The sequence below is a fragment of the Malurus melanocephalus genome, unplaced genomic scaffold (assembly GCF_030028575.1).
Source record: "Malurus melanocephalus ecotype Western Australia unplaced genomic scaffold, MMel_1.1 scaffold_86, whole genome shotgun sequence".
Taxonomy (NCBI): domain Eukaryota; kingdom Metazoa; phylum Chordata; class Aves; order Passeriformes; family Maluridae; genus Malurus; species Malurus melanocephalus.
The window spans coordinates 913285-928045 of NW_026623318.1; the positions used below are offsets into that span (position 1 = coordinate 913285).

The 14761-nt window shown below is 67.0% G+C and overlaps 3 protein-coding genes across 4 annotated transcripts in view; 1 reads left to right on the plus strand and 2 right to left on the minus strand.

Moving 5' to 3' along the window:
* Positions 1 to 774: 774 nt before the first annotated feature.
* Positions 775 to 14761, plus strand: part of LOC130574631 (uncharacterized) — a 31722-nt gene continuing 17735 nt past the window's right edge. Inside the window, exons 1-13 of the mRNA XM_057367965.1 lie at positions 775 to 1220; positions 1314 to 1440; positions 1849 to 1962; positions 2519 to 2629; positions 2728 to 2850; positions 2973 to 3700; positions 5582 to 6428; positions 7218 to 7342; positions 8747 to 9083; positions 10086 to 10936; positions 12185 to 12395; positions 12486 to 12773; positions 12990 to 13861. Of these exons, the coding sequence (XP_057223948.1) occupies positions 834 to 1220; positions 1314 to 1440; positions 1849 to 1962; positions 2519 to 2629; positions 2728 to 2850; positions 2973 to 3700; positions 5582 to 6428; positions 7218 to 7342; positions 8747 to 9083; positions 10086 to 10936; positions 12185 to 12395; positions 12486 to 12773; positions 12990 to 13861 (5121 nt within the window). The 5' untranslated portion in view covers positions 775 to 833. The remainder of the gene's footprint in view (positions 1221 to 1313; positions 1441 to 1848; positions 1963 to 2518; positions 2630 to 2727; positions 2851 to 2972; positions 3701 to 5581; positions 6429 to 7217; positions 7343 to 8746; positions 9084 to 10085; positions 10937 to 12184; positions 12396 to 12485; positions 12774 to 12989; positions 13862 to 14761) is intronic.
* On the minus strand, positions 7961 to 10654 carry LOC130574580 (t-SNARE domain-containing protein 1-like). The gene is made up of 2 exons (XM_057367889.1): positions 10517 to 10654; positions 7961 to 8819 (listed from the first exon to the last, which is right to left on the minus strand). Exon 2 carries the CDS (start codon positions 8806 to 8808, stop codon positions 8275 to 8277), a length of 534 nt encoding a protein of 177 aa, XP_057223872.1. The 5' UTR covers positions 8809 to 8819; positions 10517 to 10654; the 3' UTR covers positions 7961 to 8274.
* Positions 11646 to 14748, minus strand: LOC130574568 (tigger transposable element-derived protein 3-like). 2 transcript variants are annotated; one of them, XM_057367869.1, is made up of 2 exons: positions 14479 to 14748; positions 11646 to 14214 (listed from the first exon to the last, which is right to left on the minus strand). In XM_057367869.1, the coding sequence occupies exons 1-2, from the start codon at positions 14510 to 14512 to the stop codon at positions 12110 to 12112; spliced, it is 2139 nt and encodes a 712-aa protein (XP_057223852.1). In that variant the 5' UTR covers positions 14513 to 14748; the 3' UTR covers positions 11646 to 12109. The 2 variants fall into 2 exon arrangements, with proteins under 2 accessions (XP_057223852.1, XP_057223853.1); XM_057367870.1 differs by lacking the exon at positions 14479 to 14748 and having other exon boundaries at positions 11646 to 13932; positions 14083 to 14325.

Here is a 14761-nt window from a genome sequence, read left to right on the forward strand (position 1 = left end):
GCCCGGCCCGGCCCGCGCCCCCGGCCGGGACCCTCCGGCACCCGCGGGGCCCCCGCCGCCTCCGGGGACCAGACCCGCGGTGGCCCCGGTGCTCCCGGGATCTGGCCGAGTAACCCTGTCCCGGGATGTCCGTGCGTCCCCGGGATGCACCGGGCACCGCTGACCCGGGATGTCCACGTGCCCTCGGGATGCCCCGGGGTGCCCCGGGATGTCCCCAGGGCCCCGACCCGCGATGGCCCCGGTGCTCCCGGGATGCCCCGAGTACCGCTGACCCGGGATGCCCGTGTGTTCCCAGCGTGTCCCCAGGCACCTCTGCCCGGGAAATCCCCATGGCCCCGGGATGCCCCACGGTGCCCCGGGATGCTCCGAGAAGGCTTCAGCCCAGCGATGCCCCAGGCAYCTGTGTCCTGGCATGGCTCTATGTCCCCACGGCGTCCCTGGACACTCCATGTCCACTTGCCCTGGCTGCTCCCTGCCCACCCAGCCCCATCCTCCTCCCAAGGGGGTTCCAGCTTGGGCAGGCCCAGGAATGGCTCTTGAGGGATTGGGGACTGGGGTGACAAGCTGGGAGGGGATCACCATGGTGACCTGCCTAATTCTGGTTAGTGTTCCACAGGGACAGTGATGGGCACTGACCCCATGGCCACCATGGCTGTCCTAGACCACTGCTCACTGCCCCCTCAGACCGGTGGGCATCACGCACGGGGGTCCCCTGCAGTTGTGGGGCTGCTGGTGGCCAAAATCCCTGGAATTTGGGAATAAAGCCTCCAGGGGGTGATCGTGGGCATCCTCCCACTTGTGCCCTCCCCCTGGCCCAGGTGCAGGAATGGAACATGGAGGCACCTCACCTGATGCCGCTGCAGCCACCACTGCTGCCAGAGCGGGCACATGTGCGGGAGGCGCAGCTCCACTCCGCCGAGGCCTCGCTCTGGACCGTGGTGGCCACGGTGCAGGCCATGGAGAGGAAGATCGACCTCCTGGCCACCCGCCTGCTCAGCCTGGAGGGCCGCTCCGGCACGGCTGAGAAGAAGCTCCTGGACTGCGAGAAGACGGCCATGGAATTTGGGAACCAGCTGGAGAGCAAGTGGGCTGTGCTGGGCACCCTCATCCAGGAGTACGGGCTGCTCCAGCGGCGCCTGGAGAACGTGGAGAACCTCCTGAAGAACAGGAACTTCTGGGTGCTGCGGCTGCCCCCTGGCCCCCGTGGCGAGGTCCCCAAGGTAGAGTGTCCTGGGGGGCTACAGGACAGTGGGGGGATCCTTGGTTTCCCTGGGGAGTGGGTGCCGTTGAGCTGGGGGGTCTTGTCCCCACAGGTGCCAGTGACGTTTGTTGACATCGCCGTCTACTTCTCAGCGGAGGAGTGGAAGAACCTGGAGGAGTGGCAGAAGGAGCTGTACAACAACCTGGTGAAAGAGAACTATGAGGCTTTGCTGTCCCTGGGTAAATGTCCCTTTTCCCCCTTTCCTGTCAGGATGGAGCGATGGCTGCATCTCCCCTGAGGGTCCCCAGCGTGGGTGCCCTGGTCCCTGCCAGTGGTAGGTGGTGGTTCCCGCTGTGTCCTGGGATCACCCATTCCAGAGGGAACACTCCACAGCTCGTGCTGTGTGGGTGGGGACAGGGTGACATGCTGTGCCATGCCAGTGCTGCYCAGGGGGCTGGAAAGGGTCCTTGTCCCCCAAAACCCAGGAATTGAGCRTCCACCCTACAGTGACCTGCAGCATGGAGGTGCTGTGGGATTTGGGCAGGTTGTCTTCCAGGAAGGATGCTAGGGCTGCCCAGTGTGTCCCCAGTGTGTCCCCCCATGTCTGGGTGACATGGGAGTGTGACACCAGTCTGTGTCCCCCGCAGATGGGGCCCTCTCCAGAAACGAGGCACAGCCCCGCAGCGAGCGTGGGGAGGGTCCCTGTGTCCCCGAGCAGCGGGAGCTGGAGCAGAGGGAGCTGCCGCCGGACACCTGCGCGGGTGAGGCACCGCGGAGGGACCCATGCCCTCTGTCCCCCATCTCTTGTTCCCCTCCCACCCCAGGGATGCCCCTTCCCCCACAGCCCCATCCCCGCTGGGCCCAGTTCTCCAGCTGTGACTGGGAACTGCCATGGATGACCCCAGAAAATTTAGGGTGTGACTGTTGTGCTGGAGGTCTTGGATCTCCATCGCTGGGCGATCCACGTGTCCCCCACTGCCCCCAAGTTGTGTCAGAGCCCTTGGGCTGTGTCACAGCCCCATTAGCTCCATTGGCCATGCCATTGTCACCTGTCCTCAGTGGGCTGTGCCGCAGTCATCTGCTCCCAAGGGTTGTGCCTGTCCCCAAGGGCTGTCTCAGGGTCACCCATTGCCAAACGCTGTCCCACAGTCACCCATCCCCACAGCTCCCTGGGTGTGTTGCATGTCCATAACTGCTGTGGGAAGGGGATGTCCCGTGTGGCCGGAGCCTGGGGATCCCACACCACGGGGTGTGATGGCYGAGGGTTGCACCGCGTGGCTCCATCCTGGCCCCAGCCAAGTCTCTCCTTGTGAACAGAGTCGCTGATCTCCACCTCCGACATCCTGTCCCGGATCAAGCAGGAGGTGGCCTTYGTGGGGGAGCAGCAGTTCCCGGAGGAGCGGGGGATGCCACCAGACCCCTGTGCAGGTGAGCCCGGGGTTGAGCCATTCCCTCTCCATCCTCCTGGAGCTGGACACGGCCCCACGTGGCTGAGTCCCCGGCCCCACCGCTGTCCCTCCCTGCAGGCGCGGACGCCCTGATCACCGCGCACGACTTCTTGTCGTGGATCAAGCAGGAGGAGGAACCCTGTGTCCGGGAGCCCTGGGAGCTGCCGGAGAGGGAGATGCTGCCCCCGGCTCCTGGTCCTGGTGAGCGACCCTCACCGTGGGGCTGGGGTGGGGCTGGGGCGGGGGGAGCACCCACCCAGGACGAACCTGGGGACATCGCCACGTTCCCACTAGTCACTGACCAGTCTTTCTGTCCCGTGCAGCCAGCGAGGGGCTGCTGGTGAAGACGGAGGAGCGGTGCCCCCACGCCGAGCCCCCCGAGGAGGTGGGTTTGCCGGGCAGCTCCGGGGAGCTGCTYTTCCCCGGCACGGGTTTCGGGACCCCCGAGGGACAGGCGGCGGCGGTGCCCGCGGCGGTGGCTCTGCCGGCGCAGCACAGACTGGGCAAAGCTCCGGGCCCCGAGCCGGGCCCCGGGGCCGATGCCGGGGGCGTCCCCGCGGCGCCGCCGGGCCCCGCCGAGGAGCGGCCGCACGGCTGCGCCGAGTGCGGGAAGAGCTTCAGCGGGAAGAAGAGCCTGCGGATCCACCAGCGCAGCCACGCGGCCGAGCGGCCCTACCCGTGYGCCGAGTGCGGCAAGAGCTTCAATTGCCACTCGGGGCTGGTGCGGCACCAGATGATCCACCGCGGCGAGCGGCCCTACAAGTGCTCCGAGTGCGGCAAGTGCTACAGCCGCAAGGAGCACCTGCAGAACCACCAGCGGCTGCACACCGGGGAGCGCCCCTTCGCCTGCGCCCAGTGCGGCAAGAGCTTCATCCGTAAGCAGAACCTGCTCAAGCACCAGCGCATCCACACCGGGGAGCGCCCGTATCAGTGCCCCGCCTGCGGCCGCAGCTTCCGCTACAAGGAATCCCTCAAGGACCACCAGCGGGTCCACGGTGCTGAGGCGGGGCCGCCGCCGCTGCCCCCGCCCGGGATCCTGCCCCCCGGGGACTAGGGGCCGCCCCGCCGCGGACTGACCGCCCCGGCACGGGGACGGCCGCCGGCCACGCAGCTTCCGACCAAATCGAGGTGCCCGGCCGGAGCGGGGGGCGCGCGGGGAGCCCCGGGCGGGGACGAGTCCCCAGGTCCCCCGCCGCGGACGGACACTTGACCCCCAGCGCTGCCCCCACGGACAATGTCGCCGCACGGGGTGGGGGGCAGCCCCCCGCCGTGTCCCCCCGCACCACCCCCGCCTGCCGCTCTGTCCCCTCGCCCCCGCTGCTTATTTTTACTGCCCCCCCGCGCCGTCCCGCTGTACAGTGCTTGGGGTGTAGTTTTGTATGGACGAAGCGATACGGAATAAAGTCGTGCTGGGCTGCAGAGCCTTCGGCACCTCCACTGCGGGTCCCCCGTGCTCTGTGGCCGCSCTTCTGCCCCGTCCGGGGGTCCTGCGCCATGTGAAGGCAGCGACACCAGGGTGGGGACAGGGGGAATGTGGTGGTGGGACACGGGACARTGGGAATGGCGGCACGGTGGATGCGGTCTCAGGAAGTCCCTGTGTCACCGGCTGCAGCAGCCTCGTGCCGGTGGGGCTGTGTGGAGACCCCCACTCCTGCCCTTCCTGTTACCGACCCATTCCTGGGTCCTTCTTGTCTCCTGTCCTTGACCCATCCCCAGGTTTCTCCTACCCTTGATTTGGAGATAGGAGTTATTTCACCCAGTTTGTTCCCCACAGCCATGGGAAGCCGTGGCACTGCCCTAGGCACCCCGGGGTCCCCAAGCTGAGTGCCACCATCCTCCTGGGAGGCCACAACTACAGCAGGGTGACCCCAGCTCCTGCTGTCCTATTGCTCTCCCTGGGGGCTGCACCCACCTGCCCTGTCCCACCTGGGGGGAAGGAGATGTCACTGAGCAGAATGTGGSTGTCAAGGGGCCCTGGGTGTTGGGGGGTTGGAACAGGGGACAGCACAACGGGGACACAGCACAGGGCTCAGTAGTGCTGTCACCCTGATGGAGGCTGGAGATGGAGGGGGGAGACAGGAGGTGCAGTGTTGGGGTGCCCTGGGGACACTGTACATGCCATGGGGACCTCAGACACTCCCGGGGGACCCTGCACACTGCTGGGGACCTTGGGTGTTCCCTGGGGACCCTACATACTGTCCAAGGGCCTTGCATGATGCCAGGGACCCTTCACACATTGCACCTTGCCTAGGTACTCCAAATCCTGCTGGGGTACCTTGGACACTTCCTAGGAATCCTGCACATACCCTGGGGACCCCGCACACTCCATGGGGACACAGCTGGGGAACTCAAAMACTCCTTGGGGACACGCACACTCCTGGAAGATGTCAGGCTGCCTGGGCGCTGCACATTCCTGGGGACCCTGTGGACTCCCTGGGGACACTGCACTTTCCCTGGGGGCACTGCACACTGCTGGGGACCCCAAACCCTGCCTGGGGACCCCAAACCCTCCTGGGCAGAGGATCCTGCACGCTTCTCCAAGCTGTACAGGCCGTTGCCCTTCTCCAGATGCACACAGCTGCTRGTTCCAAGCCTGGATAGCACAGCTGCTGTTCCCAACGCTGATCGCAGGGTGCTGGGCTTCCCCAAAGGAGTGGGGTGAAGCTCATCTGTCCCATGGCCTTGTCCCTGTTCTGCAGGGCTGCAGAGCCATGGGTCAAACGACCTCCCGGCCCAGCTCCTGCCCCCGCACAGAGATCACACACAAAACCATCTTGTCTTGGTTTTTTTGGAGGTGTTTTTTTTTTTAACAGAAGTTTTATGGTTATATGCAAATTAGGTCATTAAATGATTTGCATAAAATGTTCGCATGTCAGCGACTAAGTGTTCCTAACTCCCACCCCCCGACAGGTAGTAAATCCTACTGGACTAGCGCCGTCACGCCGCGCTGTCACGCGTGTCCCCCGCGGCGTCACCTCACGCRCGCGGGGAGGGGACGTGCGGCCACCTGCCCGGAGCGCTCCGAGCCCGCGGCAGRCGGGAGCGGCTCCGGCCGCCCGCGTCCCCCGTCCCTTCCCGCGGGGATCCGGGTGCCGCCCGCGTCACCGCACACCGTCCCCCCGGGGCGGCCGCGGGCACTCCGTGTCCTTGGCGGGGCGGCTCCCGCCCGTCCCTAGCTGTTGGTGAGGAAGAGGCGTCTGTGTCGGGAGGCGGAGCCGCGCGGCCGCCCGCGGCGCCGGCCCCGGCCGCGGTTGCCGAAGGGGCTGCGGCTGGGCACGGCGGCGTCCGCCCAGCCGGCGCTCCCGGCCGGCGGCTCGGGGAAGCCGGGCTCGGCTTTGGGCTGCTCGAGGAGCGGGCTGGGGTCGCGTTGGGGCTCGGGGGGCGGCGGGGCCGGGCTCTGGCGGGCGCCGGCGCGCTCCTGGCGCAGGTAGCGCAGCTCGTCGCGGATGTCCGTGAGGACGCCGAGCAGGCGGAACTGCAGCTCCCGGTCGCGCGCCCGCTCCTCGCGCTGGGTGGCCCGCTCCTCCTGCCACATGGCCAGCTCCTGGTGGTACAGCTGGTCCCACTGCTCCTCCAGGTCGAGCAGGTGATGGATGCTAGTCCTCCAGCTCTCCCGGCGSTCCTCACGCAGGCGGGAGCAGCCGAGCCCGCGGGCGGGGCCGGGGGCGGCCGGGCCATCTCCCGGCGGGGAGGCAGAGGAGGGCAGCGATTCCTCGGTCAGGGCGCCGTGCAGCGGGGAGCGGGCCGGGGGCTCCTCGTCCGCCGGAGCCTTCTCCCAGGTGGGCCCCATCAGTACCCTGGGCAAGGCGCCCATCTCTGGGCCCGGGCCCCCCGCCTGCTCCTCRGGGTGCGCCGAGTCCACCCCGCGGCCTAGGGCAGGCAGGTCGGACACGCCCTCGTGTCCCCAGTCCGAATGAGCGTCCGCGGGGTTGAGGGAGTCCTCAGGCAGGGAGGTGACAGAGCCCTGGGAGCTGCACCGGCGGATCAGCATGGCCTGGCGGGACACCTTCATGTCCTCCTCTGCTGGCATGGGGGCCTCGGGCCCAGGCTGCATCCCCGCGGACCCGCCGTGGCCCCTCTCCACCTCCCGGCCTTCCCGTTCCTCCTCCTCCGACATGGAGGCGTAGGAGACCAAGGACTCGTTTCGCAGGGATGGGGAGATGGCYGACACGTCTGGAGTGCGCAGCTCGGGTCCCGACTCGGCTGGCAGAGAAAAGAAGCAAAGCCTCTGGTGAGCCACAGCACTGCCAAGGCCCTCTGGTCCTCTCTGATAGATCTCCACCCTGACCCAGCAAACCTCCATTCTGACCCAGCAGATCCTCATCCTGACTCTACTCCCAGCAGATCCCCATCCAGATCCCCACTGCCAGTGGATCTTCAACTGAAACCCGCTCCCAGCAAATCTCCATCGAAACCCGGGTGCCAGAGGGTCTCCATCCGGATCCCACACTTCCCAGCAGATTTCCACCCAGACCCAGCAGATGTCCATCCTGCCCCGCTCCCACCAGCCCGTGCCTGTTGCCACCGTACCGGAGCCGCTCTGGCCCTCTCCTCGGCTGTACTCGCAGACGCCGGCGGGGTCGGGGCTCTGTCCCGGCAGGCGCGGCACRGCCGAGCCCTCCACGTCGGGCAGGGCCGAGGGCTGCCCGTTGGTGTCGATGTAGATGCTGGGGTGGCTCACGCCGGGCTGCAGGTGCACGAAGGGCTGCTTGGATGCGCCAGGGAAGAACAGATCTGCGGGACACGGAGGATGCGGCTTCAGCTGACGGGGACACGGTGGCCCCCAGGCACAGATGCTCCTGCAAGGCCATCCCGCGGCCATCGCTCACCCACACCTGTCCAGCACCACCCTGAACTCCGAGGGGGCTGACACCCCCTGCTGCCAGAGAGTCATGGGATCAGGGAATAACCCACTAAGATCATGAGTTCAGCTCCCAGCCCTCCACAGATATCCCAACAATCCCCTCCCTGTGCATCCCTGGCAGTGCTGTCCAAAAGCTCCCAGAGCTCTGGCAGTCTCAAGGCCATGCCCATTCCCTGGGGAGCCTGGGCAGTGCCCAGCACCCTCTGGGGGAAAAACCTATCCCAGCCTGACCTCTCCCCAGCACAGCTCCACACCATTACACAGGATTTCTTCATACAGCCTAAAGCCCTCCTGCTTKGCACATGACCAGTGTCTGGATCAGAGATACCCGAGTCTGGACCACCGGGATTGAGCCCCATGATGCCCAGTGAAACCAGAGAACCATGTTGGGATCAAACAGMGTCARTTAAAGAGAAGGAAAAAAAACAAAAAAGACATGCTCCTGCAAAGTTTGARGTGTTGYTGCTGATCCCGTTSATCTGGCACAGGATGCCCAGAGAAGCTGTGGCTGCCCCTGTGGAAGTGTCCAAGCCCAGGCTGGACGAGGCTTGGAGCACCCTGGAGCAGTGGRAGATRTCCCTGCCCATGGCACTGGGTGGAATAGAATATACAGGTCCCTTCCAACTCAAACCATTCTGGCATTTCTGTGATTCACTGAGCCCAGGTTATTTCCACAGAGGATTTCTGATCCCAGCCCRCACCGTTCCCTACCCTGGTAATTGGCACTTGGGTACAACGTGACCATGGCTTTGCTGGGTGCTCTATTCCCAACACAAATCCCAGAGTCTCTTTCCACAATCCACAGTGGCCAGCTCAGAATGCCAGCGTGGCCGGATGTCCTTCGGGGAGCACAGCGGGAACGCCAATGCTCCAAGCATCCTCTGCCTGGAGAACCGCCACCACTGACCTGGGTCCAGGATGATCTCGGGCTCCGAGTCGTGGCTGGCCTGCAGGAAGGTGGAAGCCACCATCTTCTCCAGGGGTGTGAGGCGTGGCTTGTGGAGCGGCCCCCCGGCGCGGTTCATGGGCAGGTGCTTCTTGGAGGTGATCTTCTTCTTGACGTCCAGCCGCAGGTCRCGCCACTTGTGCTTGAGGTCGTCAATGGAGCGCTCGGTGTAGCCCAGGAAGTTGACGCGGCTTTGGATTTGGGTCCAGAGCTGCTTCCGCCGCACGGGGTGAGCCCGCAGGGCCTCGGACCCGTACAGGGCGCTGAAATGCCGGACCACATTCCAGACCAGCGTCTCGGTCTCGTCATTGGAGAAGTTGGCCTTCCTCTTCCGGCCAGACGCTGGCATCGCCTGCGAGGCTGCGGCAGAGGTGGAAGGGGCACAATTGAACCTCGGTCCCCACTCCTCTCTGTCAGCTCCTKGGGGGAACATGGGGCTGCGGGAGCCCGAGGGAGCCGCGGAGGAGGGAGCCGAAGCAAGAGCCCCGGAGGCATCCATGGCAGGGGAGGCTTGGGCCGGGGAGGATCTAAAGAGCCGCTTCGGCACAGCACGCGGCACGGGCGCACCGCATCGCCTCGCCCGGCTCGAGAGCACCTGGGAGGGGAGAAAAGGAAAGGGCAGCGGTGGGTGGTGGCAGCGCGGGGGGACGACGAGGGTYCCCCGGCTCTCTGCAGCCGGAGGCACCCAGGAGTCCCCAGCCAGCCACTGGGGGGGCCGCGAAAGGGGACTTGGCTGTGCCACGCATCGGGACCGCGCTGAGGGGTCGTGGGGAGGGCCTCGGGCACGGCAACCACCGTGGAGCCATGGTGCCACCTCAGAGGGTGCTGAGAGCACCTCAGGGCTGGGCTGAGGGTGATGGGGGCACCTTGAGGCTACAGCGAAGGTCTCATGGCAATGCTGGCCATAATGGGGAAAGTCTTGGGTGTGATGGGCACTTTAGGTCCCCAGCCAGGGTCTCACGGCTACAGCACTGACCAAGACCTGACGGACGGGTCTAGGGGCCACTCAAAGGCCTTGGCCATGGTGAGCACCTCAAGGCCATGGTGCAGACCTCGGCTAAGAAGCAGGCCTTGGCAAGGGTCTTGGCCATGGTGAGAACATTGAGAGCCCAGTGAGCACCTCGAGTTCCCGCTGAGGACCTTGGGGTCATGGTAAAACCCACGGCCACAGCAAGAGCCTCAAGGCCATGGCAAAAGGCATCACTGAAGGCCTCAGCCATGGTGAACAGCTCAGGCTCCCAGARAGCACCGTGGCAGCAGGGCAGTGCTCGAGGCCATGGCAAGTGTCACAAGGCCATAATGAAGGGCTTGGCAAAYGCCTTGGCCATGATGAGCACCTCAAGATCCCGGTGAGGACCTGGGACCACGGCAAAGACCTTGACTCTGGGAACACCCTGGGCTCCCAGGGAGGACCTTGCGGACACAGCAAAGACCTTGGCCACGGCGCGCACCTGAAGCTCCCAGTGAGCAGCCCAGGGCCAAGACAAGGACCATGGCCATGGTAAACACCGTGGTGAAGACCCCAAGCTCTTCCTGAGGAACTTGGGACCACGTCAAAATCCTTGGCCGTGCAAAGCGCTCCAAGACCACAATGAACCTCTTGGCCATGGTGCACCCCTGGGCCAGGTGTGCACACCTCGGGCTCTCACGACGAGCACGGGACCACGGCAAAGACCACGGCGCCCACCCCGGCCACCCATGGCACCCTCAGCCCCGGCAGGAGCTCCGCACCAGCATCGTGCAGACCCCGCAGCCCCGARGTGCCTCTGCCGCCCCTACGGTGCCCCAAACTCCCTCCGCATCCTCGGAGCCCCCGGCAGCGCCCACAGCCGCGGCCTCGGGGCGCCCGGTGCGGGGCCCGGGGGGCTGCGCGCCGCCCTCCCCCGGCTTTGTTCGCGCTCCTCCGACCGGGGACAAAGCGGCCGGGCCGGGGCCTGCCCCGCGGACCCCCYCCCATTCGGGATCCCACTGCGGGGGGGTGCGCGGGGCAGGCACCGGCCGCGGCCCCATGGCTGCCCCCGCCCCGCCGGAGCCCCCGGCCCCGGGGCATCGCTTACCTGTGCCGGGACGGGCGTGCGGGGCGCGGGGGGCGCGGAGCGGGGCCCCGGCGGCGGCGGGAGGGGGGGGCTCAGGTCCGGCGGCGGGTAATGGCTCCCGCCTCGGCGGAACTCGCCTTCATTTCCTCCGAGCGCCGGCGCGGGCCCTGCGCGACACCGCCGCCCGCGGGCCCCCCCTGGCGGCACCGCCGCGAACGGGCGGGGGCGGGACCGGCACCGGGCACAGCCCCGCGGGGGGACATCACACCGGGAGGGGACATCACTCCGGGAAGGGACATCACACTGGGACGGGACATCCCCGCATTCCACCCCGAGGGGACGGCAGGTACCCGTTGCGGTTGTATCCCCGTGGAGATGCCCCCGGAGCGATACATCCCTGTATCCCGCTCCCGAGGGGGCCGAGGGTACCCCCGTGGGGCGGTATCTCCGCGGGGATCCCGCCATGTACCCCCGCCATGGTGCCTCCCGTGGGGGTCCCACCCCAGCGCACCCCATGTACCCCCATGACGGTGGATCATCGYGGGGATCCTGCTGTGCACCCAGTCCTCTCCACTTCCCCACCCGTGATCGTGCATCCCTGTGGGGGTGCCCCCTGCTGCACCCCGTAACTGTATTCCCCTGTAACTGCATCCCCCCTCCCCTGSGTGCTGCTGTGCTGTATCCGTGYGGGGATCCCCCTGTGGACTCCACCCCTGTGTCCCCCCATGGTCTCTGGGGACACCTCTGTCCCTCCCTGGTGGCCTGGTGGCCTCCAGCTGCCCCTGACTCTCCGTGGACATGCAGAGGGTCATCCCCATAGCCCATCCCACCTCAGGGACCCCGGTGTGGGACAGGGGGGGCCTATAAAGGGGACGCACAGGGTGCCCTGGGCGCCACCAAGGCTGGCAGAGCTGTGACGAGGTGGTCAGCCAGGTCCTCACTGCCTGCAGGAGATGCCGTGGCCCTGGCACTCAGGTGGGGATGGCACAGCTCTGGGTACTGTGGGGGTCACGGTGTCCCCAGGCCAAGGTGAGGGAAGGAAAGGGGGATTTGGGGTGGCCTTGCTACTCCCAGAAACTCTGGGGGGCTCTGCCTCACTCCCAGCAGATGCCACAGTAGAATAAAACCACCCGTGTTAACTTTGCTGAATTCCAACTCTTTAATGCCTGTAACAATCCTCTGGGTACCACGTGGTGACAGCAGCTGGTGGTACCCGGTTCCCCCATGGGAAGGAGCTGCTGTCCCCAGCACAGGGACACCCCAGCACCACCCACAACCCCCCACAGCAGTCACAACTACACCACTCAGGGCAAATCCCCACTGGCAGCAGCTCCACACCATTTCCTGTTGGCTGCAGCAGCCCCCCCTGCCCCCAGGGAGAGGGTTCTGGCAGCAGGTTTGTGTCCCCAGAATTGCCACTACCCCATGGGTGACACACAGAGCGTAGTGGCCCCACAGCCCCCACGCATGGTATCTCATGGGGCCATACAGACCCACAGCAAATCCCACRGCACAACTGCAGGGAACAGAGGCCAGGCCGCTCCAGTGACGGCCCCAATGAGAACCTGTCCCTGTCATGGGCACGAGCTGGTCCAAGCTGTGCCAGCCACCCGGTCAGTGCTTGGGAGGGGTGTCCCCGAGCAGGGCTCGCCCTGTGCCGGCTGACACCATGTGCACCGCATCCTCCAGCTCGTAGAAAGCCTGGAAGAGGTCTGGCGAGGTGGCCTGGCACTCCAGGTACCGCCGCAGCGTGGCCAGGCTTCTCCAGACCTCCCGCTCCGAGGGGCAGGGTGGCACAGCCGCCAGCTCRCTTGCGTCCTCGCCCTCCGCCATCCCCTCGTCTCCGTCCGCCTCCGCCGGGTCACCGTCACGCTCCCGTCCGAGCAGGCCGGGCGCCGGGGTGAGTGACACGGCCTCAGCGCCAACATCAGGGGTGAAGCCAGCRGCACGGAAGCAGCTGGCGATGAGCCCCGGGTGAACATCGCCCCAGGCTTGTGCCAGCATGTGCAGCACATCCAGCAGGCTGGGCTGCCCCGCGCCGCGCTCTGCTGGCAGCCACCGCAGCAGCCGGCGCCGGTAGTGGCCCTTGAGGTCACTGGCGATGCCACGGTCCAGGGGCTGGGCCAGAGCGGCAGCCGGCGGGATGAAGGCCATCCTGACGTTGGACAGCTGGAGGTAGGGGTGCSCCTCGTGCTCGGCCAGGAGCAGGAGGACACTCTTGCCCTGCCGCCGCATCCCCTCATTGAACTCCCGCAGCCACTCAGCGAAGAGCGGCGCAGTCAGCCCGGCCATGCTGCCGGCACGGTAGCTCCACGGCATCTGCTCCAGGTTGACGCCCCGCAGGCAGCGTGGCCGGGGGCTGTCCCCCACTGCTCGCAGYGGCACCTTCTCTGAGCCGCTGGCATTGGCACAGAGCAGCAGTGTCAGCCGGTCCCCGGTGCTCTCGCCCTTGCCGGGGGCGCCAGCTGGGAGCAGCACCACAGTCTCCCCACAGGCGAAGATCTCGGCGGGCGYGTAGYCGCGGAGGAGACCGGGCAGCACCAYGCCGGCCCAGTGCTCCACCGTGGGCTGRTCCGCGTCCCCCTTCTCCGCTGGTGGCTTCTTGCTGGCGAGGCCGTGGCGAGCGCCCACGCGGGCCAGCCAGCCGCCGCTGGGCTCGGGGTCGGGCTGGGCCAGCACCCCAGCCAGGTGCCTGGCCCTGAGCTGCAGCAGTGGGCGGCCTGCGGGCAGGTCGGCGGCACGGGCACCCTCCACCCAGCGCAGCAGCGCGGCCTCCAGCGCCACGTCTTTGCCCTCCCGCTTGCGCTTGCGCTCRGGGTCACCGTTGTGGTGCCACTCGCTCAGGATGCGCTCCTTGTTCTTGATGATGCGACAAATCTGGGGCTGAGACACCCCGAAGCGCTTAGCCAGCTCGCTCTGAGACACCTTGGGGCCCTCCAGCATCTCCAGCACCCGAACCTTCTCRGTCAGCGACAGCTCCTTCCGCTCCTTCCGTGGTGCTGCAGTCACTCCCTCCGCCGTGCCCGGGGAGCGGCCAGCGCAGGGGGCGGGGCGGTGGGGGCTGCCCGTGGCCCCCAGCCCYGCTGGCTCAGCGAGACTTCTCCCACAGCGGCCGCAGGCGTAGCTGAGCTCCATGCCGCGTCCCAGCCGGTGCCGCACCAGGTCCGGCTTCTGCCCGACGCCTCGGCCACACTCAGCACAATCCAGCGGCGGCTCCCCGGGCCGGCAGTGGYGGCTCTCAAACGCAGGGGGTGCGGTGATGAACCCCCCATTACCGGCACCRGGATTTGGCTCCGGCTCGAGGACGCCGCAGTAGCTGCAGCCCCGTTCCCGCAGTGGGGCAAGGAAGTCGGCGGGGCCGGTGTGGTGGGATGGGGAGGAGTGGGGCAGTGGGGATGCCCCATCCTCGATCTTCACCTCCTTCCCCTGCCAGTCCTCTGTGGAAACAGGAGTGTGTTGGGGAGTGGCCTTCTCACCGGGAAAACCTTGGGACCAAGGCTCTGGCTCGGCAGGATCCGGCGCATTGTCCGAGCCCTGCTCCTGGTCCCACCTGGCCACGATCCTGCCCGTCCCYGTGTCTCGCTCACCCTGGGAGGGGCCAGTGGGTGCCGCCTGTGGCCGGGGGCTCTGGTGCTCTCCATAACGCCCCGCTGCCACCGCCACCCCCTCGTCCCCTCGCTCCACCTCGGCCAGGATGTCCGGTTTGGTGATGGCGTAACCTGTCACAGAGACAAGAGGAGGGACAGCCAATGATGCCACTGGTGATGCCAACGGAGATGCCACCAGTGATGACATTGGTCACAACMGGCCAGTGTTGGCTGCCTGTGGTGATGGGGACAGGCAGCCGGTGTGGTCTCGTGGTGACCCCCGAGCCACCCCGTGACCTCCTGCTCCCAGCCAACCCGGTGAGCGCCGGCCTCACTCATGGCCAGGCCACGACCATTATTGCCAAGACCAGTGCCGGGATGGCCCCGGTGCCTCACCCAGGTCGACGGGATGCTGATGGTCCTCCTTCATGGCACCGGCACCGCCCCGGTCCTCGAGAAATGCGGCGGCAGCTGCTGTCGGTGCTGCTCCCGCCGAGGCCTCACCAGCGCGAGGGATTGCRGTGACTGAGTGATGCCGCACCGGGATGACGGCGCGCGGCCGGGCGGCGGGAGGCGGCGTTGGGCGCTGCCCGTGGGGCCGCTGGTGGAGCCGCTGAGCCCCGGTGGGCCGCGGTGGCGGTGCTGCACCTGTCCCCGTCCCGACCCGTCCCGCCCGCTC